This window comes from Xiphias gladius, chromosome 9 (assembly GCF_016859285.1).
Source record: "Xiphias gladius isolate SHS-SW01 ecotype Sanya breed wild chromosome 9, ASM1685928v1, whole genome shotgun sequence".
Classification (NCBI taxonomy): Eukaryota; Metazoa; Chordata; class Actinopteri; order Istiophoriformes; family Xiphiidae; genus Xiphias; species Xiphias gladius.
In genome coordinates, this window is record NC_053408.1 from 2833310 (window position 1) to 2858905 (window position 25596).

At 39.0% G+C, this 25596-nt stretch overlaps 2 protein-coding genes across 2 annotated transcripts; one reads left to right on the forward strand and one right to left on the reverse strand.

Annotated features, from left to right (window-relative positions):
• Nucleotides 1-2154: 2154 nt before the first annotated feature.
• On the reverse strand, nucleotides 2155-10919 carry LOC120794029 (receptor activity-modifying protein 1-like). Its single transcript, XM_040134582.1, has 5 exons — nucleotides 10813-10919; nucleotides 10469-10561; nucleotides 9435-9545; nucleotides 8874-9027; nucleotides 2155-4354 (listed from the first exon to the last, which is right to left on the reverse strand). The coding sequence occupies exons 1-5, from the start codon at nucleotides 10910-10912 to the stop codon at nucleotides 4108-4110; spliced, it is 705 nt and encodes a 234-aa protein (XP_039990516.1). The 5' UTR covers nucleotides 10913-10919; the 3' UTR covers nucleotides 2155-4107.
• ccr10 (chemokine (C-C motif) receptor 10) lies at nucleotides 10886-24685 on the forward strand. Its single transcript, XM_040134581.1, has 4 exons — nucleotides 10886-10935; nucleotides 17987-18068; nucleotides 18164-18209; nucleotides 22251-24685. Exons 2-4 carry the CDS (start codon nucleotides 18066-18068, stop codon nucleotides 23342-23344), a joined length of 1143 nt encoding a protein of 380 aa, XP_039990515.1. The 5' UTR covers nucleotides 10886-10935; nucleotides 17987-18065; the 3' UTR covers nucleotides 23345-24685.
• The last annotated feature ends 911 nt before the right edge of the window (nucleotides 24686-25596 follow it).

Below are 25596 nucleotides of genomic sequence, written 5' to 3' on the forward strand. Positions count from 1 at the left end.
CACTCGGGGGCTACTCTGGTGCCTAATGAGTACTTTTACCTGTGATATTTCAAGTACATTTCGTTGCTAATAATTTTGTGCTTCTACTTGAGTAAATTTATGAACACTGGCAAAATTTGAAACCGTGGCTTTTGATCCTTTTAGTGTAATTTTGCATGCACTACTTCTTTACATTGTCGTGTTGTTCCTTTTCCCCCTCCACCGCTGCATTTATCACACACACACACACACACACACACGCGCACACCAACATGCCCTCACATCAGCACTCACCTGAGATAATTTCACTCCCAGCGCGTTGTTGGAGCCTCAACCGCCTTTCAAACCTCGGATCGCTGTTCGGCAGGAGAAGCTGCACCAGGACCGACGAACAGGCTTTGGGAGTCTGCAGCTCATTTATACAGCTACTCTCATCCCCCTGCTGCTTTACTTCACATAGGCGGAGATGCAGTAATAATGGCCGGCTCTGTTTGATGTTACCTTATCTTTCACCTAACAATGGTCACTAAGGGCTCGATTGTCTGTCAGTGTTTGGCTTTGAAACAACGCACTGAGTTTCTTACTCATGAGCTTAATGACTTGTTTGATGTTTCTTGGTGGTGTTCTTTTATTAGTTTGGACAAATGTGAGAATCCAGCCTTTGAGGAAAAAAGAAACTGTCTCCATTCGTGTGCGCATACCGTGTTTTACTCTTTGACCTAAGTTGAGCCAGTGGGTGGCAGTGTGTCCTCCGGCCCAGTGCAGTTGGCTGCAGCTTTGCCGCAGCCTGGCACATATATCACAGTTAATGGCCGCTTCATTAGGTACACCCATAAAACCTGATGCAATCCTGTACAACAGCTCCACCGATTCGACCCTTACAAAATTAATAATGTTCAGTTTTGATCGACACCGTCAGAAAGGTATTATTTCAACTACATGTTTATTGCTGAGGTTGTAGTTTGAATTGTCTTGAGTTTCTCATGTTTTGCCCTTGTTTTGGCTGGTTTTCGTGGTTTGGTTAAGGCCCCATAGTTCAAATGAAGAAAAAATCTGAATGCTACAGCATATCATGATAATCTAGACCGGCGATTCCCAACCTGTGGTTCAGGACCCCGACGGGTGGTGACGGGATGAAAAAAAACACAAATGTCACGGTGATTTTTTTTTCACACATCCCTCTAATCTCTGCTTTTTTTTCTCCCGTGAATCGTTGGATAATTTTACCTTTGCGGGAAAAAAAATCTTTGGTTTTTGAGGGGGAAAAAAAGTCAAAAAAGGTTTCAGACAATAGTGTTCTTCCATCTTTGTGGCAACAGCTTGTGTTTGTCCCTTTCCTGTTTCCGGTGCCCCCTGTTTGACGGTGCCCCCTTGCACAAAGCCGGCTCCATAAAGAAATGGTTTTCCCAGTTTTCCCAGTGGAAGAACTGGAACACTGACCGAGAGCCAGACCTTAACACCCAACATCAGGGTCGGGACCTCACTAATGCTCTGGTGGCTGAATGGAAGCTAACCCGGCAGCAAGGCTCCAAAATCTGGTGGAAAGACTGAAACCAGAAGAGTGGCGGCTGTTAGGCCGCAGCAGCAAGTCGATGGAGGCAGACGGTCAACAAATCTTTTAGTTGTCCACATAATTCTGGCCATGTGGTCTATACATATATAAAGAATCTCATTGGACATATATTCAAGTTCAGGGGCAAAAATAAAGCCACTGGATAACTTTGATTGCATTTTATTTAACAAAGAAAGTCCACATATACACATAGAAATACATCTGAAGGTGGCCTACACAAGGCGTCCCTAAAATTTTCTGTATCATTTTTGTGATACACTAAAATGCCAAACACGCCGCTATCAGCAGGACATCTGCTGTGAACAGTCTGTGCAACAGAGGCTGCAAGATAAGACAAACAATGCTCTTTCTGTGCAGGGATAATCGCCCCCGGGAAGCTGCAGAGGACTGCTGATAAAAATACGCAGCCGCCGAGAAAGGAAATGCGAACCATCATTGTTTTTACGGCCGCTATCTCCTGTCTGTGTAACGGCACGTTGATTTCAATCAAAAACCGAACCAATGATATTCGGTAATCAAGGCTAAGCCTTAAATCTTTGACCCCTGACTGGCATAACATACACTACGTCCCCGGCGTGTTAGAAGGCAACTTCAACAAAAAACAAAAAAAAAAAAAACCCAAAAAAAACCAAGACAGGAGTCACATTTGGGTGACCAGAAACTGGAAGTGTGATCGAGTGTATGGTGTACAGGGTGGTGTCAGTGTGAAGAGGGAAATTTGGTTTTACTTTTAGTTGACCTGGCTGAAGCAAATTATGTGTGTGTGTGTGTGTGTGTCTGTGTGTGTGTGTGTCTGTGTTTGCATGTGTGTTTCATTCCAGTGCATACAGAGGACAAGCAGCGATGGCGTTAATGAGACTCTGTGCTAATGGTTCCTCCTCCTCTTATCTTCAGCGTCCTCTACGTCCCAGCAGGAACCAGCAACATCACAGTGCTTCTATAAGAGTAGATTAGCGTGTATTTCTACACCTGTGAGGACTCTGACCTCTATAACCTCTCACCTTAAGCATATTCTAACCTTGAAACTTGAAACCAAGCTTTGACCCCCCAAACAGGTTGGGAAAAATGTTCAGATTTCACAAAAAATAAAAAATATATAAAAATAAAAATTATAATAATAAATCCCCTCCCTCAAGTTTTGAAACTCAAATTGGTCCTCACAAAGATATCACACACACATACAAATACACAGTACTGCCAGCAACATCAGTGATTTAAGTCGATGTGCTCGCTTAGAAAGTTGACGCTGTTTCGTCTCAGGTGAGATTCCATCATCCATTTCTGTTTGTTTGTTTGTTTGTTTGTTTGTTTGCTGCGTACACTTGCTCTCCCCCGCGTGCAGCTTTGCACGTGTGATTGTGATGCCTGAAAAAAATGTGACGTTGGATGCCGGGTCAAAAATAATAAAACCTCCTGGCAATGAGACTTAATGCAGTGCAACAAGGGGTCATTGCAAGAACTTTCTTTCAACAAATAATACAGACTTCATAAAGCCGCATATTAGAAAATGATAAGGAAATTAGATTACTGTATGCACAACAATAAGAGAGCCCACTCACAGACGGAGAACTCATACTCCCCATTAATGTGACTTCTCCTCATAGAAACTGTGTTTCTGTGTTAGTATACACTTTACATGACATATTCCACACTTTGTTTTCTTCACCATCATTCACCGTATCAGATATTTCTCCGAGGCGATTTGCCAAAGATGTGACTAAACTTTGTGACATTTTAAGGTTTATGTCAACTTGTCTAGTTGCCTTCTTGCTATTCATTAAAGTGGCTGCGCGGCTCATCTGATGTGAGAAGCAGCAACCGTGAATTTCAGAGCCAACGTGCTGCAGTGCAGAGCCTCTCTGACTGCTCTGGATGCGTTCATGCACTGTGTCGCTTAAAGGGATAGCTTGACATTGTGGGAAATATGCTCATTCACTTTCTGACGGAGAGTTAGATAGGAAGACTGCTACCAAGCTCGTGTCTGTGGGATTAATTATGAAGCTACAGCCAGCACACGGTAATCTTAGCTTAGCATAAAGACTGGAAACTAGCTAGCTAGCACGGCTCTGTCCAAAGGTAAGAAAATCCACCCAGTTTTAAACTCAATAATTAACACGCTATGCCCCCGCTTGTTTAATCTCAACAAAAAGACGGACATGTAAAAACAACGATTCACGGAATTTTCTCACATTCGGAAAGAGCCGTGCTGGCTGTTTCCCCCCTGATTCCGGTCCTTATGCTAAGCTAAGCTAACCAGCTGGTGGCTATAGCTTCATATTTAGCATACAGGCATGCGAGTGGTACAAATATTCTCATCTAACTCTGTGCCAGAAAGCAAATAAGCATATTTCCCAAAACACCATACATACTCTTTGAAAGCCCTATAAAAATAACTGTTTATACTACATTACATATTTTTTAACTTAGATTTATTTTAAAACATTTCGATTTATGGTTTATGTCCTGTAAAAATATACGGCAGTTTCTGGAGCATATTCTCATATATAACCTGTACAGAGAGTTGAGGTTCATTGTAGGTGCAAGTCTCACATGACTCACTCTTGGACCTTACTTTTCCAAACCACCAGATAAACCAGGATGGGGATCAGGCTCACGGGGATGAGCGTGAGGGCCATCACCAGCTCGTGAGGTGCATCCTCAAAGGGCAGATCCTCCTTAGTGCAGTTGTGGAAGTAGTAGGAGTGGATGTAGAGGAAGAAGTCTTGAATGTCGGGGTTTGGATAGTAGCAGTCAACCATTTGACACAGATTCTCCAAGCAAGATGTCATGCTACTGTATGGTCTGTAATAGATGAAGAAACCATCATGTTAATGAGAGGTCTAGAGACGGCTGCTTGATTAAATGATTAGTCATAAAGCAAAAATAAGTACCCGCAGGCTCCAGCTTCTCAAATTGCTGCTTTAATCGGTTTCGTATCATTGTAAATTAAATGCCTCTGGGTTTTTGACCTTTAATGTGACAAGACAAGCCATCTGAAGACGTCAGCTTGAGATGTGGGGAATTGTCTGGGGGCATTTTTCACTGTTTTGTGACAGTTTATGGACCAAACTCTGAGTCAAGAAAATAATTTTCAGGTTCATCAGTTATAAAAACAGTCATTAGTTGCAAACCTAAAATATTCGCTCTAGAGTTTGTGTGTTTAAGAAAATTTTAATTTATAGTATTCTGGGTTTTGTCTGACGTTTTGGTCACGTTAATAGGGTCGAATACCAGGGAAGGATAGTTTTCTTCTTATTTAATAAGGAAATTACAATAATTTCATAGGAGGGCATTTTTTTTGTGAAACTCGATACCTTGCTTTTGAAATTACACTGTTTTTGACCATAAAGCACTTGAAAAGTTTGGCATGTTGGAACACAAACAGAGCAGAGATGATTGAGGCTGTGGAAGGGTGGGCCGTCAGACCCATTTAAATGTTTGGTCCGTCTCTCAAGACTTTTCATGGGTTGATACTAAAGGAATCAAAACAAAAAAACAACTCACACATATACAGTTTTGTTTCTTTGATAAGACGCAGTAAGTTTTTCTAAAACAGCTGGACGCCATAGTTCTTAGCAAGTGTTACTCAGACATGAGGATGTAGTGCATTTGTTTGGGACAGTTTTTGGCGGCAGAGTCCCCTACGTTCGTTTCTCTGATTAGCATTCCTGGAGGCCGGACAGTGTGTATGGGATTGACTCTAAATAAACTTGTGTGTGTGTGTTCATGGTGGTGAAGGAACGTGTCACCCAGTGCAACTCTCTGGCTCCGTTTTTTGTGTTTTTAAAACAACCTAGTACATTTCCCAGACAAGCTACCGCTTATCTATAATTACCTCCTATGAACAAGCAAAGGGGGCAGTGTTGCGGTGCTGTCATTGTGGTGCAAAACCTCTAAGGCAGGGCTTGGACGTAGATGGTTGGGTGAACGACGTGTCTGAGAAAAACAGCAGACGACGGTTTGCATCCTGTCAGTTGGTAGGAGTTGGTTTCTTTTAACTGTACTGCCAGTGGCTGTGTGGCAACAGGCCTGCGCCTCCTGCTAACATGCGTTGGCTTTTTTTTTTAACTCAAGGAACCGCGGCAATCCAAGACTACCTCACATTCCAAAATAGCTACTAATGTCATTTTCATTAACATATTTTATGTCCCCCTCCACTCAAGAATATGTTTCGCTTATCATGACTTCACCTGGATGTCTGAGCTTCACCGTGCAGAATGATGAATGTGCAGAGTTTGAAACTAGGAGGCTGTTTTCACATTCATGCACCGAAGGGGGAAAGTTTCTCCGAACTCCCTTAAATTAAAGTGGAACGCCAGTCACTCTGCAACTTACACAAGTCTGATGTAGAAAGTTCCAGCACACATAGACAGAGACTGGCCTTTTCAGTGTCCAGCGGTTAAACTTTCAAAACAAAACATATTTGCATATTCATGGTTTCTGAATTTTTCCAAGAGGGAGAAGGAGTACATGTACTGTTAAGTATTTTATTTAACTTTTTTCCTAGGAAAACCATATCAGACACAAAGCAGAGTATTTCTATATGTATTGAAACGGAGATTTTTTTAAAAACATTTTTCTTTGCCACATTACAAATATTCTGTTCCCTCTCAGTCGAAGGGTTCGGGGGGTCAGTGTTCAGTCACAGTAGCGTGGCCCCAAACTTCCCTCCTCGATAATCTGAAGGTTGTTGAAACGCCTGGGGGGGGGGGCGTCTTAAATCAAACTAATTAGGGTTGTTGCTCTGTAATTAACTAAGCTGTGGTTTAAGGTTTAGGACGGGTTTGAACCTGTGTTGTGTGACTCAAATCACCACTTAAACCCCACTGAGAGGGATGTTCTGCAGCAGGTTTAAGTTAAACCTCAAATACAGTGGCTTAACTTAAACCTGCTGCAGAACATCCCTCGTTGTTATTATTATTATTAGTATTAGTAGTAGTGTTATTAGTGTTTTGTTGTTTCAGCCATTTTTTCGTCACTGGGTGAAACAGCGCCCCCCCGCCGCTTGTGCGTGGTCAAACAGGGTATTGCAGCCGTATGGTCGAGGCTATCTTCCACGTCAGGTAGACCGGAGCGGGAGCAGGTGAAGTGTCTTTAAAAAACAAAAAAATGATACGAGCTCATTGTCATGCGGTCCGTGTCCTGCCACGGCCAAACCGGGGACGGACAGAACCCCTGGAAAAGGACAAAACGACACGAAAAAAAACGAGACGAGACGAGTTTGATGAAACAACCGGGAGAGTTAGCGGGACCTAGCCGACCGGGAGAGTTAGCCAGGTTAGCTAGTTTTCAGCAACAAGTGAAGCTGGATGTTACATGACACGGATGTGAACCACTTCGCCTTCATGACAGGAGAGAAAAACGGACTTTGAAGCCAAATGTGAGTCAAATACAGCCGTTGTCTTTCTCCCTGTCCGTCCGTCTGTCTGTCTGTCTGTCTACTCGCCGGTTTCTTTCCTGGTCGTTAAATGTCCCGCCATGACTTTCGGTGTTGCTGCATTGCCGTTGATTGTTATGGAGGCTGAGCGATGGAAGTCACCGTCATCATGAATCCGTTGTGCTGCTGCTGCTGCTGTATATTAGTTGGACAGTGTTTCTGTGCGACAGTTTCTCCAGGTTTGCGGTCTCCTGTTGACCGTGAATGAACCCGTGCTAGTTGCTTGTGAGAGTTTTTCATCAGTAGCTTAAACAACTAATTAATACTGTAGGTGTTGTGTAAGTCCTGTATTTGTATACATGTATTGATGCTTTCAGACGTGGACATCAGATTGGTCGATTAGTCGATCAACAGAAAATTAATTGCAACTATTTTAATAATCGTTTTAATCCTTTGAGTCATTTAAAGTTGTTTGCTCCTGCTCTTCCAATATGTGGATTTTCATTTCGTCTCAGTTTTATATTCTTGCAAAAAGAATATCTTCGGGTTTTGGACATTCTCTGTCTGACCAATAAACCAAAGATATTCATTATTGTTTTAATCTTTTAAAAAAAAAATTATTATTCAGCCCACCCTCATACCAAGAAGCGCAGACTATAACAGAAAGTTCTCTCTGTGTAATGTAAAACAGTTCAGCGGCAACACAAACTGCAGACTCCAAAATGATCATTCGGTTTTATCTGAACGTTAGACCCCTCATGAAGGATGATTTACGGCAGGACTGTTGGATTAGACTGCATTAGTTTTAGCCAGGTGTTCCTAATAAACTGGTAAATGAGTGTATATATGGACATCACAGGTTAATACCAGATGTAAATGTTATCCTGTCATCGAGTTTACAAACTAAATGTTATGTGGTTTGTTGTATTTCACCATAAACGGTAAAAGTGAACATTGTCCTACTTTATACTTTATTTCTAGATGACCTGTACAACTGAGCTTCTGAACCACTCAACTACATAGTTTCAGGATTAATTTAACTGGCTCCTCAAAAAGATCAGTTGGCCCCGGTTTGGTCACTGTTGTACAAATGACCCAGATTTACCCAGATTTGGTCTATAAAATCCCCAGAGAACAGTGAAAAATAACCCATCACAATTTCTCAGATCCCTTGGTGTTTTTTTTTTTTTTTTTGGTCCAACTAGCAGTGCATAACTCAAAGAAAGTCAGTTTGCTGTAATCTACAACAAGGAAAGGAAACACATTTAAGAACGTGAAACCATTAAATGTTTGGTATTTTCGCTTGAAGAGTGATTCAACCGATTCATCAAATATCAAAATCGTTCCTGATCGTTATACTTATGGATTAGTCGACATGTTGCTGCTGCTCTACTTTTTAGCGCAGCATGTTGTACGTATAACGTCAGCTCTGAACATATCGACTGAATCATTTCCAAGATTTAGCTCATACAACAGCACATTCTTTGAAGAGAAACCAATGCATTTATTCATAATACTAGAAAGGTGCACACCCAAAACCTGTTAATTGTATACATCTGGCCCTGCGGTGCACTGTGCATTGCAAGATTTTAAATTTTGGACTTGACTTGACTTGAATCGGGATAGAAATGACCTACTGTTAGTAATGACACAGTGAAAACTGAGGCAAAGAAACCCAGAAATTTTCAGTCTTCTTTGAAACGAGATGAAAATTGAAAAAAAGAGGTAGAAATTTGGTAATTACTCATTTCTCACTACTACTACTACTACTACTATTAGTAATATTACTACAACCAATTATAATAGTAAAAACTTGTCATAAACTTAACAGTAGCCCTCTTTGAAAAATGTACTGTATTTACAATTTTCTTAAGGAAATAAAAGTGTTAAAGAATTAATCAAAAGCAGAGACACTTAATTCTAGAGAAACTCAGTATGCCGTACCTGGTGATACTTTCCAGGAGACACCAGTTTTCTCTGCTGATTGTCAGCATTTCGCTGTGAAAATTTGCTCCACAAATGCCGTGACTGATGTTTACCAGAATGTCCTGTCGGCAGTGTCTGTGTGGGAACTCCCTTTCCTGGTCCTGAAAATTCTCTGCAAAGTAATGAAGGGAAAAAAAAACCCCAACAACCTCTGACATACATGAACTAACAGGGACACACGGATATCAAACAACTCTCGGGTTTACGTTATTAAAACACTTTCTTCAGAATTGTCTTGCTGTGTAAAAAATGGATGAAATATTTCTACCGTTTCCTGTGATATGCTGCTTTATTCGGTGGACAGTTTCTTAGAATTTATTCAGATTTCATGAAGTTATGACCTCAATCAGTGGCCCGCTTGTACATGTTTCTTTACCATGACTGTCTCTGATACCTAACCACATAATTTGATAGTGTTTCAGCTGCATACTGAGATGTTACTTGCATACAGGAAATTTAGAGGCACTGATAAGGACGGGGGTTTCCTTTCCCCATGTAGAAGTAAGTAGATGAACTCACCATCATCCTCTGTGATAACTGTGGATGTTTGGTTGTTTTGTAGTTCCTCCTCTATTTGACTCTTCTCGTCGTTGTAAAAACTGGATGTCGCATTGCCTGGTATAATTGTACCTGCATGAAAAAAAAGAGTATTCACTTTATTCAAGCAACATTCTCCATGTTTGGCGAATAAATCGACTTGATAATAAGAGAATTCATGGTGTTCACCAGTTTTCTCATCCTTAGAATTTACGAAAGAAGTTGAAACGACTACTTGATTAATCAAATCGTTGTTTGACAAAAAAAAATAATCAGCACCTGTTTTGATAATCAAATAACCGACTCAGTCATTTTTCAAGGAAAAACTGTGAAAAAATGGCAAAGATTTGGATCAGGATTCATCTGCTTTTGGGTTTTGGACGGTTTATTCAGGAAAAGAAAGACATTTGAAGACGTCACCTTGGACTCTGGGGAAACATCCAGAGTCCCGTCTGTGGTTAAGGAAACAAAAGCACTTTGTGTTAAGGTTCAGGAAAGATCCTGGTTTTGGTAAAATTTAAATAAAAAGGTTGTATCTGAAGTCATTGTGAACGTGTTTCTGTATTAAACCAGACCGGGATCTTTCCCGAACCTGAACCAAGTGCTGTGAGAGTCTAAACAGAGCCATAAAAACAGTTGTCTTAAATACCCATATTGACAACCCAAAATTATTTTAGCAACAATTTTGATGATTTATTAATTTTTAATCGTTTTTCAAGCAACACTGTTTAAAATCCACTGGCCCCAGCTTCTGTTCTGGCTCCAAATTTGAATGTTTTCAGTTTTTCTTGGTCTTTAATGATGATAGATTGAATATTTTGGACCGTTGGTCGAACAGAAGCAGTTTGAAGACGTCACCTTGGGCTCAGGGAAACTTTGTTGGACATTTTACACTATCTGACATTTTATAGACCAAATGATTTATCGGGGAAATAATCAGCAGATTAACGAACAGTGAAAATAATCGTTACTTATCCCACCTCATAAGCAAAACAAGGAAACACAAAATGTCTTACTGTTATACTTGGTGGACACACTGTAAGTTTGGTTCCCCTCAACTTTGCTCCACTCTTCCACTGTCATGTTGGCTGCTTGGGATTCCAAAATACCTGTGTACGAAGATTCAAAAAAGCTTTGTGAAACCAAATTTTAAAAGTCCAGTACATGTTTTTGCCTCCGTCAATCCCACACACTGCGAGAACAATCGACGCTCATTGAAACATGCAGGAAACCCCCCCCCCAAAAAAACAGGAAATTCCAAGAGAAGAGAGTACAACATTAAGCTAAAACCCATGTAGAAAATAACTTTTGTGTGTGTGTGTGTGTGTGTGTGTGTGTGTGTGTGAAGCCAGATACATACCTGTGATTAAAAGAGGGAAGAGCAGGTACAGGATCATGGTGGACAGCGACGTGGGGAGCAGCAGTAACCTTCGAGGCCGGTCTGTGACCTGAGATGTCATTATGAAGCGCAAGGAGTGAGAAGGTGGGTGGGCAATGAGAGAAGCCCAACCCCCTGGATGTCAGTGCTACTGACTGTGTTCCTGCTCCAGTCATGGTAGAATATTCCAGAGGAAAAGGCTGAGTGACGCGCTAGGGCCAACAATCTAATCATAAATGAACATGTGAAGATAGAGGACAGACAGAGAGGATGGGATGACAGGAGGAACAGAGTAGGGCTGCAATTAATGTCAGGTTTTTGTCCAACCAAGGGTCCAAAGCCCACAGATATCCATAGAGCAAATCCAGGGAATTTTTGCCTTTTTAAAAATAGCTTAACGGATCAGTCAGTTACCAAAGAAATTGCCAGGGATATTTTCTTTCTCTCTGCTAACACATTATCAGATGTAATTAGATAAGATGTAACATTTTTGCTTGATAAACGACTGAAACAATTAATCAAGTAGTAGTAATTGCTGGTTAATCTTCTGCCAATCAACTAATTGTTGCAGCTCTAGACAGATTAGCTGATAATGAAAAATAATCGATAGTTGCACCTCCAATTCAAACATGCGTTCAATATGCGCACAATAGTCGCACTGGGTGACATGTTCCTTCATTACCATGAACACACACACTGTAGTTATTTTGACTCAGTTCCACACACACACAACCCAGTTTCCTGCTCCTCCTCAGACAGTCCGTGAAAATGCTTTTAAGGGATTTCCTCTTTCATTTAGCGGCAGTTAAGGCGGCTGCCTGGACAGACACAGGGCTGGCATCAGGAAGCTGGTGCGGCTTGAAAGATAAAACACACAAACAATAGCCCTGTAATTAATGCAAAAGCTCATACTGATTTATACAAATTTAGTGGACAAATTTAACGCAAAGGTACGTTTCAATTTTTCAGGAGTATGCATTTGCCTCACACACACACTAAGTATGAAAAGCAACAGCTTCCTGTGCTTTGTGGTTTTTAATGTGCAGGATGTCAAAGCTTTTTTTAATGGCTTGTGTATGTACCTAAGCCCATGGAGACAGGAAGCCGTGTTCTGGCGTTCAGGGGTTCGCTGCATGTTAAGACATGGCCAGTCAGGGATGTGTAGGAACCAAATCAAATCATAACCCGAGCCCTTATCATATCATATATCATAGTGAAGCTGTCTACTAGGAGATATTGTAGGGGCAATACAGTATGTGGTGTTATGTGGTTTTTTTTTTCTTTTTAAATAGAAACTTCTAAAACTAATTCTGCTGCAGAAAGTCACCAACTGAATTGTTCAAATAAATTGATGATTTAGATTTTTTTTGCGGTGCACTGCCTGCTAGAGAAAAACCCTGGGAGAGATTACATCAAAATGACTCGCAAAAAATGCAGATGAGGGTACAAAATCAACTTAACACATCGCACTACTTATAGCATGCCCACACATCAAATAAACCACGAGAATATACTCTAATGAAAATGTATACGTGACATACTGAGAAAGAAATCCTCCTTAATCAGATTGCAAGCAAGTGAAACTGCAGTAAACAGGAAAATACCCTCTGACTGTGGGTCAAAATATGCCTAAATATAATTTGCATATGGCATATCGGTCCCTGTGTAGCATGTAACAGCTTCACCCACAAACAGTCTCAATAAAGAGCACTGCAGCATTTCTGAGTTGTAAATGAATATTTATTGATAATTACAGTGATTAGCAAAAGTTTGGGCAATTTACATTCCTTGTTGACTTTCGGAGTGGGGTTACTTACTACTGCCTTAGCAGTATTATAGCATATGCATATGTAGTATTTTTCTACTTTTGTAAGTTCTAAGTAAAAAGCAACAGAGCACTAACATTTGAAGACAGGCTCATTTTAATGTCTGTTTGCTGCAGGGGTTATATTTACTCCTTTCAATTCAAGAATCAAGAAAAAAGGTGGTTTGCCCAAACTTTTGCATTCAGCTGTAGTTTTAGCACACAACACTACTGGTTGTATTGTTTGAGTTGTGCTGGTGCTAAAGTTATCACTGAAAATATGGTTTCAGTTCACCCTTCAATGGTTAATCTGGTCATTTGCATATCATTAAGATCAAATATAGAAACACCTTTCTTTTTTTTCTCCTCTCTTCACACCTTCGGCTTGTCTTGTTTCGGAATCGCACAGTCAGACATTAAGAGGCTTAAACTCGCTGCATAGTCTCTTTTTAACCAAGATTCAATGTTGTGAAACTTACCGTCTTACCTTCCGCTCTTTCCAGTTTCCACACTTACTGCTCGCTGTGCATCGCGTCCTGAAGGAAAACTGCTCCTGGAACAAAGTTTTTTTTCTATTTTAAATTGCAGAAATAATACAAACAATGATTTAATAATCATTTTACTTAAAACTGTATCCCCTTACCTACATACTGTAATTCTAAACATCAGCCTTTCTCAATAACAGTGCTTGGAAAAGTTCCCCTTGACTGGCTTTTATTCAACTATGCAATTTTCAACCAGCTGACCTGAAATCTGTCACACAACCTATACTGTTTTTTTTTTTTAAATTTAGTTTTTAATTTTATTTTAATTTTTGTAATATGCAAGACATATTATAAGGATTAAACCTTTGTTTTTTCGAAAATATCTGCAACGAGCCTTGCACTTACCGTTCTATTTAAAAAACGGAAGGTTTCACGTGTGTATTTTGCTGTACATTACAGTGGTAAATCAAAAACAAACAAATGAAGCCAAAACTTAAAAGGAGTTAAGCCGGTTAAACTCTGCTGTTTGGAGTTGCATAACAACAAAACTGATTGATGGTCTAAAGGTAAGATATAATATAGCATGATGAATATTTGTAACAGTCGTAAATATCATAGGTTATACTTCACTATACTGTATTTTGAAAGATAATAGCTTTGGGATGTTCATGTAAGGCAAAGAATTTTTGCTACTTTAGCTCAATTCATTCACACATAAAGCAACAAATCACACGTAATAAAAATACATAAAATGCAACAAAGTGCAAAGAGCAACAAAAGGTTGAGAAGAAGAAAGTGACAAACCCATTAATGCTTCCTAGACTACATGTAGAATTTAAAGTGGACTCGTTGTTGCACTGGGAGCCCATGAAGCGAATTAAGTAGTGGAGTATGTTCAGCTCGGTAGAAAAAATAATTAAAGAATTACTACGTTTTCATACGTAAACATTTACCTCCCTCAATACTTTAAATGTTGATTTACCCCCTTGCCTCGATGACTACTACTACTGGTACTATTATTATTGTTGTTGTTATTATTATTATTATTATCATCTCCACCATGGAGGTTGTGTTTTCACCTGTGTCTGTTTGTTGGTTTGTTGATTTGCTTATTTGTCAGCAAAAAGCACTGAACCGATTTGCACCAAACTCGGTGGAGGGACGGGGCATGGCCCAGGGAAGAACGCATTAATAACAGCAATAAAATAATAACTTGTTACAAATATGTTAAATATGTAAATTGTTTTAGCATGTTATAAGGTGCACCACGATGTATTAAGAGGGAAAATATGAAGAGCAAAATTCAACTTAATAATCAAAATAACACACAAAGTGAAACAAGAAACAGAAAACAAAATGTGATGTGAAACTGAATACACAAGACCAATAGAACCGAGGTGACACATATAAAGCTGTCAGTTTTTAAAAATCTACTGTCAGATATTTGAAAGATAATATGCATTTTGATAGTTTTCGCTCCCTGTTGTTTTACCGTTGCCAGATGCTCTGACAACAAAAGTCTGCAGACCTTGTGTCTCTAGCCCAGAATTTGAAATATTCTTTTCGGCGTACCGCCATCAGAAATGACAAGTTTCCACAACGTCCTACTTCATAGTAGAAACCATGAGTCGACTGATGGAAAATTAATCTGCAACTTTTTAAATATTTGATTGATCTTTTAAGCACAAATGCCAAAAAAATAATCACAGTTTTCAGCTTCTCAAATGTGATGATTTGCTTGTGTCCTTATCTTATGAATTTCTATGAGCTTTGGACTGATAGAAGACAAAACAAGTACATCTGAGCCTCGGCTCTGGGAAACTGTCATTGTTTTTTTTTCACATTGTCTGACTTTAGACAAAATGATTAGTTGTGAATGTAATTGACAGTTTCATTGGTTATGAAAATAATTAATTTCAGCGCCACTGTATATGCAAGTCAAGTTTGTTTGTAGAGCATGTTTAATACCCAAAAACAGTTCAAGGGGATTTACATAATACTGTATACTAAATAGTTTATATGAGTAACCAATGGTCTTATTAATGGTTGATAAACTATTTCCATCCTTCATAAATTTCTTAGGAGCCATTTAAAAAGGACAACTTTAAACAACTTAACACAACTTCCAGACTTAATGTAGGACTGTACTAGAAGAACCCTAATTAATGATTTACTGACATCTATAACTCAGGCCTTAATATGAATAGAAGGTTGATTAATGGTATTTTACCTATTTTACCTATTTATTGACTTAAAAACCACATCGACAACGTATACACCCTTTTTATAAAGTATGTTGTATCAGGCACGTATAAACATTTTAAAAAACATCTTTAAGCAAAGGTTCAAACAAAATATATTTTAAAATTATTATTTGATTGGAAGTCATAGGGGGACATTGCACACCTTTTTAAGGTGTTTTGTAAAAAAGCTGGAGGAAATCCAGTATTTGTTTGCTTTTCAAAAACAAAATATTTCAAAGTAATAAGAAAAACTTATTGTGAGTGAGAGGTGAATCATTTTATAAAAAAATTAGACATCATGCCAAGCAGCCAATGACTGTTCAACCTAAATGTTCACAGGTTGAACAGTAGGTCACTAGTTTTCAACGACTTCAGTTAGAAAGAGGCTAATTCAAAACCACAGTGTTGATCGAAGTTTGTTGTCAACATCGTAGCCCAGCTGTCAACACGCCAAACGACCCTCATCGAAAACAATTCAAAGTAACCCATCTTAGTTTTCACGCGGCCGGGTGCCAACAATTGAAGCAAACACTGTGGTTTGACACATCATCATCCTCAACGAATCTGCAGTGATCGGACTACATGTTTGCACTGTGAAATGGTGTGCAGAGGTCAATAAGGCATTTGGGCGAATGCAGACCACCCAACACACAAACGTGCACGGGTGCATTTATTTTGTGTAAAGTCAAAAAAAAAAAAAGAAAAGTCATATCCCCAAACCCACTGTAACCAGTTCGATTTTTAGCAATGATTTTTGGGGAACTTATAATTATTTAATTGAAAAAATGTTATCCAGAACATAAGCTGATTCCTTTCACCTTTACATGAGTACAAGTACAAGTAGAAGCAACATTGTGTTGCACTTTTTGTAGATCTGTCTGAGGCTTTTGATATCCTTGAACACAACATTTTATTATATACGCTGCTTTCATCTGGTTGATGAAGGTGTTCCACAAGGATCTATATAAGGCCCCCTGCTCTTTACTCTATATGTTCAGTAATATTTATTTTCCCAACTGAGCTTGCAACGTCAGTTTTTATGTGGTTGATGCATTCTTGTATAATTTATTATTTAATGGTTAGTTTCATACGGACAAGTATATAGCATGAACCTATGCTATACTCAACAGCATTTATAACTTAAACTAGTTTGCAGTGCCCGTCCCTAGCGCAGCCTTAAAATACACAAAACACAACAACAAACAAAACAGCACAAAAATCAAAACTCAACCAGAAAATACAGACACAAGAGATACAAAAGCATGATGCAATAAAATTACCCTAAAATGAACATCAACTATACCACGTACAAGACCCCAAATTAAAGCTTGTTCTAAACTCAAAAAAAAGGAAAAAAAAGCATTCTTTTGAGGATTTGATGCTTTTGTTTGTCATATGTGTTTATAAACTGAATATCTTAGGGTTTTGAACTGTTTCTTGAGGAAAAAAAAACAATTTGAATACATCTAAATGAGCTGTGGGAAATTATAACAGGAATATTTAGCTATTTTCTGACACTTTATAGACATAACAATTTACTGATTAATCGACAAAGTAATTGTGAGATTAATCGATGATGAAAATAATTGTTGGTTGCACCCCTAATTTCATCGGAGCACAGAGCTTCGATGTTGCATCTAACTCTAACAGATACAGTAGAAGGTTGTCCAACAAAACTCTTGTTGAACACACCTCTTAGAAACTAAAAATTGGATTCTTATAGTGGAACAGAGCCTTAATCCACGATGGACGTCTTTAACCAAAGTGCCATTCAATTCATTACTCAAGACTGCTTGTACATTCTGATACTTTTTTAATACTTGGGATTGTTGTAATTGGTTTGTGTGTGTGTGTGTGTGTGTGTGTGTGTGTGTGTGTGTGTGTGTGTGTGTGTGTGTGTGTGTGTGAGATGACATTTTGCGTGACTGACTTTTTTTTGTGATGTCATATGTGTAATTGCTCAACAATTAGTTCAACAACAGAAAATTAATCAGGAACTATTTTAATTATTAATCGCTTGAGTCTTTTTCAAGCCAAAATGTAATAGATAAGCCTGTTCCCACTCATTCAATATGAGCATTTTCAGTCTTTCCGTTGCAAACCGAATATATTTGGGTTTTGGACTGTTGGTTGGACAAAACAAGAAATTTAAATACAGTATCTAGGACTCTGGAAAGCTGGGATGTGCATTTTTGACATTTTCAGACACTTTATATACCAAATAAGTAATTGATTCATCAAGAAAATAATAAGCAGACTGATCGATAACTGAAAAGATTGTTAGTTGCGGCTGTTGTGAAGAAAAAATAAATCTTGATCTCAGTGAGACTTCCTCCAAAAATAAAACTTAACTTAATGTAAAACGTAAGTTCAGCTTTGAAATTTTAAAAACCTAGGTACTAAAAAAAAAAAAAAAAAAATCTGTGTGCAGCTCCAGTGACATTTACATAGATTTCGGTATTGAAGCAGCGATATTTATCTAGCATGGTGATAGATAAGCATCTGTTGACTGGCAGCAAAAACGAGTAGATCGGGACGCAGACAAATCTTTTTTTTTTGCTGAGATTTAATACAAAAAGGAAGATTGTAACTAACTCAGAGTGTGTGTCTCTGGGACATGACAGCACTACAGATTCACCGACAACGTTTCATTCTTACTTCCTTCAATAACTCCTGGTGATTCAAAACAGACAACAAAGGGGCATGGTGAGTTCAGCAAAACACAGATGGTCTCATTGGTTGGTGGTTTAGCCTGCAGGCTTGTTCTTAAAGAGTGCCTGCTTCTCAAATCTCTACCCCAGAGACAGAAGAAGGATTGTGACGTGCTTAACACCTCAAACAGCACAGGTAAGGTCCCTTGAGAAAGTCTTAATATTTAATGTTTCTAGATTGGCAGTTAAATGGAGTATGACATGGAGTGTAATAAAGTATAGGCAGCATATGCAGCAAAAGACAACATTAAAACTAAAAGGTAAAAAAAGTGAGATTTTTTAAAAAGGTCTTTCCTACATTTTATTATCATGACTAATGTTAAGTGACAATTTTGCATTAATGTGCATGTGCAAGTATGTAATTAATTATTAAAACATCACAAATAGATCATTACTAACTGATTTAAAGAATGAAATCAGTGCTTTGTCATAAACTGTCTGGCGTTTGTGGTTCATCACAAATCATAATTTTCAGTATGTCAGTCTCCCCTGGCAAAAAGCCACGTGTATTACAAGTAAAACTATAATAATACTGTCATGTATCATCAGCTGCTACAGCACAAGAGGAAATGTAACCGACTGTACGCGTGATGCAGTTGATCTTAAAGCTGCTCCTCGGTTCCCACGGGCTAACAAACTGACAGCAGTTTCACAAAAAGCCAGCGAAAAATGACTGAAATGAACGCACGCTGCCCACTCAAACTACACAACAATGGACCTGGTTTCTCAAGATGATCTCACTTTCAACCAGACTGTAAAGGAGCTAGGGGTTTCCTGATATTGTGATGTAATCTATTCTGCTGTTAATAGAGAATACAGTATCGGGAAAAGCTGCAGGACTCGTACTGTGACGCTGACAGTTGATATCATGTTCTTAGGAGTAAAATCTAAAACAATCATTTGATCACGTCTCATTGAAATCAAGAAGAAACCTGATAACAGAGAAAGCATTTGGAATCCTTCAAATTTAGAAACAAAAAGTCAGGCAACCGACAAGAATTTAAGTACAGTATGTATAAGTAACACATTTAAATGATTTATTGTATATTATGTACCTGTTCCGCGTTTGCAAATAGGTTTGTTTCAAAGAAATGGAAAAATTAAGAAGAGTCATAAAAGACAAGTGATAGTTGATCTTAAAAAGGGAATAACACCTGAATCCAGTCCTGCCGTGATCGGTACATACAGAGGGAATATCCATAGTAAAGTAATCAGTAGATGGTGCATCGTAATTACATCATGTAAATGAGAGCAGAGATGTGAGGTAGGTTTCAAACGGTGAGATTAAAGCTTTGTATATAAATATCATGAGATGCGTATCCTTTCATTTATGAAGGTCCTCCAGTATTACGCTACAGAGAGAAAAAACGTGGGTAAAAGTTGGTTATAAAAGCGCAAATAATAGACTTGGTTTAACGGCGTCAGTGAAGATGGGAGAGCAGGAAAGTAAGAGTCTCCATAGTCAAGCACAGACATGAACAATGAACACAGTGGAACGAACAATATTTTATGACTTTCTGACGACCCTGAAATTTTATACGGAGAGTCTAATTAAATTTCTACATTTTTGACTTTTTTTTTTTTTTTTAACATCAAAGTTTGAGTGTCGGGATAGCCAGAGATGCAGGGATATGTTTTGACTTTCTGCATTTATAGCAGAAAGAGCCTATGACTGAGAAAAAGTACATGAAGTTGATCTTGAAGGCATCAAATACAGAGTGAAGAGACTGAAGAGGAGAACCAGGCGCACAGAGATTAGCATACAACAGTTTGCTGAAGAGCATTTTATGATCTGGGGTATCAAATGGAAAATTTCAGGGGTCAATAAAGATCGTTGCCATATTGTTTATTTAGGAGATGGTATCATACAATATTTTACAGAAACTGCCGCTAAAGCACGGAGCCGAAAACCCAGCCACCGAAATAAATACGAGTCAAGAAAGGTGCAATGTTTTGAACTACAATCCGAGGGGTTTTTGTGACATTAGTGCTTGAAATTTTGCTGTCAAAATGTTCCCTTGCTGTAGGCCGTCACGCACATGAAAAGGCTTGTCACTGTAGCAACTCGTAAATCACAACTTTTGTCACAACTCTGTGGCAGTTTGGGTTTGAAAACATAACGCTCACATGATTTAAGCTTATACTCTCTGTGAGGAGACATTTCCTGTTTCCTTCAGCTGCCTGAGCAATATACCTGCAAATATTCAACAGTCTTTTTTTTTTTTAATTTGGTCACATGCTTTTCAACTTTAGGGACATTGTGTGAGGTTATGTAGCAGAGCTCGTTTCTAATACAGGCTGGGAAACATGACCTCCGTCTTGGACGAGTCTACATTTGATGGCAAACTGAGTTGTTGCTCTGTTTTTGAAAGTAAATTACACTAAATCACTTTTAGTCTCAGACCTTGCTGATTATCAAGAACACCTTTTTTTCTGAAACGTAAGGTTTACAGCTTCTGAAAACCAGTTCCATTTGTCAGGAAATACACTTTGTTTGAAATTATCAAATCAACAAATTGGACAAATCCCAATCAACCAGCACCGCTCTGCTCACAAGACTGTCTACGAAATGCTGCCATCTTTTCTGTTGGTCCTCTTACCTGTAAGGGGAAATCCTTAATGTCTGGCTCCACCATAAAATTAAGAAGTTAGTCCAAAAAAAAAAAAAAAAAAAAAAAAAGTTTTTCATTTTAATATTGCAAGCAGCCTCAGCAGCGAAAGATGAAGTGATTACGAGCTGATTGCAGAAGCTGCCTATTAAGGCTGTTAACACACGACACTGACTGATCTGTAGACCTTTGAGCTACCCACGATTTCCTCTGTGCCAACGACCTGATGCCAGTCTCACGCAACCCACTGCAAAATGACTAATATATCACAGCTGCTTACTCAAACCGAGCAACATTGCTGCACGTCTCTCACATCCAACCTGACTAGAAAATTAATGTACAGCGTCCAATTGAAAATCAAGCCGGGCTTTGTCTATGGGAAAACTACATGGTTTTGGGCAATAATTTGTCCTCACGCAAGTTGGTCTCACTATGACATTTTGCAGAAGCCCAGAATGACTCAATGTATTTACTTAAGTATACTTAGCACAAGCTAAAGAGAGGTTTTAATGTACAGTCGAGACTGTTATTTGGCCCAGAGTGACTAATTTCAATAACTAACCTTTAAATGGATTGGAAAAAAAAATTTCCTTAGATTTGAGTTTTAGTCTTCAGCCATGTTTCAGTTTCACTGGATTACATCTGGAAACTTAAGCCTCGAGGCTTAAAGTGCCAGTATGTGCGATACTATAAATAATTGGAGAATAATTGGATCACATTATGATTGTAACGTTTCATCAGCTATAAAAATTAAGAAGGAACATTGTTCACACACACACACACACATCCCCAGATTTGATCATCAAAAATGATGCTGATCTATAATCGTCTCGTTTGTGTACAACAGTCAGGTTTACTTGTTGTAATCATGCCTCCGCTTTATAGTGGCCTCTGAGAGATCCCTCCCCAATGCACCTTTAGATTAAGCGATGGGAGACAAAATCCACAATCAAGCCTTCAGTCTGTGCAAAAATACAATCCACAGTTTTTCTGAAGTTGATACGAGGCTCCAACAGTCTGTGTTAGCACAAACTTCCCCCTTCGTGTTTTCCCGGACAGTCTTTGCCTGCTGAGCTGCAGCGGAGGGACCGCAACAGGAAAGACGGGAGTTAGTACTAAAAAGACTTAAACTTTGGAAGGTGTCTACTTCAGTTGTCTAACGCAGACTGCTTCAGATAAGATGAACTTTGGAATGTATTTTCACACAGACTGAGGACTGTAGATTTCAACCCCCCATCACGTCCCTTGAAATTGATTTGGGAACAAATCTCTTCAGGCCAGTATGAAAAGGAGGAATAATTGCAGCGGCAAACTCTGTTTCTATGTATATGTTTGGGAACCTGACTATTGTTTCAAGATATGTTTTTAATTTTCATAAACATTTAACAGTTGCTTTAAAGTGACCATTCACTTATTTTCCATACTGTCACTACTCTTCTTTAATGTAGGTGCCAGAAAAGTTGATGACATTGATGTAGAAGTTGCAGAGATGGGTACAGATTTTTTTTTAAATCATTCTTCTCATTTTAAGATAAATTACTTACTAGTATTCATTTTTTCCCCAACAGCAATGGGTACAAGTAGCTACTATACCGAGTTGGGCTTTGACTGTTTGAACACCACGCCCTGCAGTGTTACTAACAGCACAGATTATGACTCATCCTCTGATTGGTGTGAGGCTGGTGAGCAGGAACTCACTATCAAAATGTTCCAGACCTGTGTTTTCTGCCTCATCTTCCTGCTGGGTGTGGTGGGAAACTGCCTGGTGATCGCTACCTTTGCCCTCTACCGTCGCCTCCGGCTTCGCTCCGTGACCGACGTCTTCCTGTTCCACCTGGCACTGGCCGACCTCCTCCTGCTCCACACGCTCCCATTACAGGCCGTTGATACTCACCGGGGTTGGATCTTCTCTGTTGCCCTGTGCCAAGCCATGCGTGCCTGCTACGCTATCAACACCTATAGCGGGCTGCTGCTGCTGGCCTGCATCAGCGTCGACCGCTACATGGTGGTGGCACGGGCCCAGGAGATGCTCAGGATGCGCAGTCAGATTTTAAGAGTTGGGAAGCTAGTTGCCATAGGTGTGTGGGTTGTTGCCTTGCTCCTCAGTCTGCCTGAAATCCTCTTCTCAGGGGTGTCAGGGGATGGCAAGGATGCATACTGTGGCATGATAAAGAGTGGCAGAGTGAAATTGGCCACCAATGGAACCATCATTGCTGTCTTCTGCCTGTCCTTCTTCATTATGGTGATGTGCTACTCAATGATCGCTCAGTTATTGTGTGAAGGGAGCGCACATCGGCGAGGGATGCGGTGGCGTCGGCAGCGTACCTTGAAGCTGATGGTGGCCCTGGTGCTGGTGTTTCTGGTGTTCCAGCTGCCGTACACTGTGGTGCTGTCTCGCAAAATGGCGGGTCATTTCTGCGGTCTTCTGTTGGAGTACATCACCTGCACTTTGGCGTACACCCGCTGTTGCCTCAACCCTATCCTGTATGCCCTGGTGGGTGTGCGCTTCCGTAAGGACGTGCAGAGGCTCATCCGTGATTCAGGCTGCCCACCTAGGCTCCGCCTGGGGCAAGAGACAGCGAGCCCCTCCAGCATCTTCCCCTTGTCACCTCCTCTCACTGTGGTCTCAGCTTGCTCTCCAACATACTCCGGACGCAATTAATCCAGCATTGAGACACCGAGTTTCAGTTTCCAGGAAACAAATAATATTTAATGAAGCGGACTATACACTTGCTGTCCACTTTTTTCATTGTTCATATAGACATTTTTGTATATTTAACATAAAGTACAGATGCTATACAGAAGCAATGAATTGAAAAATGACAAGGATGCAAAGATATGCATATCATTTTTAGGGCTGGGTATCATTGGAAAGTTTTCAAAATCAGTGTCAATACGTCCAGTATGTTATAAAGTTACACACAAGCCTGCTTCTATTTTTGTAAAATTATATGCATAGATAGGCTTATAGACTTGCTTTTTTCCCTCTGGATTATCTTAGAAAATGTCGTATGTGTGCTATGTCTCTATGTTATTCAGTTGTTAAGCCACGTTTCTAACTGTACATTTATTGTATTGGCTAAAGGACGACCCTTGTGCCCATTTCTTTGAGGTCCCTTCCTTTTAGATTTCCTTCTTTAATTTGGGTTATCAAGACTTGTTAAAAAACTTTTTGGGACATAGTTTAAGAGGTACACTGCTCTGCCGGGACAGAGAACAGTAACTATAGAGAGGAGTTTAAACTTTCAGGCAGGACAAACTGTCTAATAGATGTTTAGTGCCTTCATTCTTGTGTTTAGCTACAATTTAATTAATGGCAAAAAAGTATTAAATTCTCACTTTAAAGAAACTGCAACCAAAGAACATTTGCCATTTTTTTCTTTAAAAAAATGACCAAAATGATTATTCAATCATCAAAATAGTTGCAGATTGATTTTCTGTCTATTGACTAATCAGATAATCGACTCATAACAGTAATGATACACTTATCAAAACAATCATCAAAAAGTCAAATTCTGGTCTCAACTCGGTTTTGAATTAATACATTGTTACTGCACAGCGATGGTTTTCTTGTTACGTCTCTTGTCAAAATATGGATATTAATGTTGTGGTTGAAACTAAATTGAGATGAGTGTGAAGTCGACCTCTCTTCAAAGTTATAATGTAAATTAGATCATATCTGAGCAAAAAAGCCAGCGTAAAAAAGACATGACAAAGCAGTCATAGCTAACTCGCAGTACTTTTAAGTTTTAAGTGCGCGTTGCCTTTGACACATTTTGTTCGTTACTTAAGAAGTCTTGAGGATTGATACGCCACACTGGTCATCATCAGTCACAATGCTACTGTGGCCAGAAGAGGTCACAAATACAACATTTGGTCACACTGTATTTGCTTATATATAGATTATAGATTATAGATATAGCTATTGATATAAATATGTATATATATATTAGCTCAGTTGCTGAATATTAACAACCTCAACCCTAAAACACACACACACATACACACACACACACACACACACACACACAAATAAATAAATAAATAAATATATATATATATATATATATATATATTATTTATATATATATTATTTATATATATATATTATTTATATATATCTGTGTGTATGTGTATATGTATATATATATACATAAAAACACACTTCAGCCAACCAACTCAAGCCAATCTTGACCCTATTTCTAACCAAACCCTGACCCACAAACAAAACTTCTTTCTATACTGTTGTATCACTTGAAACAAGTGTTAGTGTTAGTTTCAAGTGATAAAGTGTTATTACAAATTTGCATGCACGTATTATTATAATTATTATTATCATAGTAAAAACAGTTGAATTTCTTTTTGTAATTTAATAGTTAATTCTCAAAATGTTAAACAGATTGTTTGTGTTGATGTATATTTTTCTCTTGCTTCTGTAAATAAAATTTGATGCAAGGTATTTCAGTAATAATTTTAAAACTCGTCTTTCCACCCACCCCATTGGCAGCACTATAAGTAATACACAGTACACAAGCAGATATACCTTAAATGTTTCCCCAAAGCATTTTTTAATTAGTTGTCATCTGATTTTCACACAGACACACACACACACACACACACACACACACACACACACACACACACACACAGGCGTAATCATCATACTTACACTGTGTCTGTCTGTAATAGGAAAGCTGTACAGAATGCATGGCCTTTTTATGAATCAAATGGTTAAACTCAGCCACCTACTATAACACGCGTTGGACTCGTGGGGCTGTAATATGTGAGTCTCACATCTGTATGCATCACTTCTTAGTGTACATACGTATTTAGACTACGTACACTATTTTGCAAAAAGAGGGCCGGTGGATTTTAGCACCCGGCTGCTGAGACATCTCTTTCCAGCGCAGACAT

Bases quoted from the DNA above. Each gene is read 5' to 3' on its own strand.
- LOC120794029 (XM_040134582.1), bottom strand. From the start codon at position 10,912: ATGACATCTCAGGTCACAGACCGGCCTCGAAGGTTACTGCTGCTCCCC. The intron at 9,028-9,434 runs GTGAGTTCATCT...ATTACTTTGCAG, and splicing joins AGTTATCACAGAGGATGATG to AGAATTTTCAGGACCAGGAA. The intron at 4,355-8,873 runs GTACGGCATACT...CATCTATTACAG, and splicing joins CTCCTGGAAAGTATCACCAG to ACCATACAGTAGCATGACAT.
- ccr10 (XM_040134581.1), top strand. The intron at 18,210-22,250 runs GTAAGGTCCCTT...TTTCCCCAACAG, and splicing joins TAACACCTCAAACAGCACAG to CAATGGGTACAAGTAGCTAC.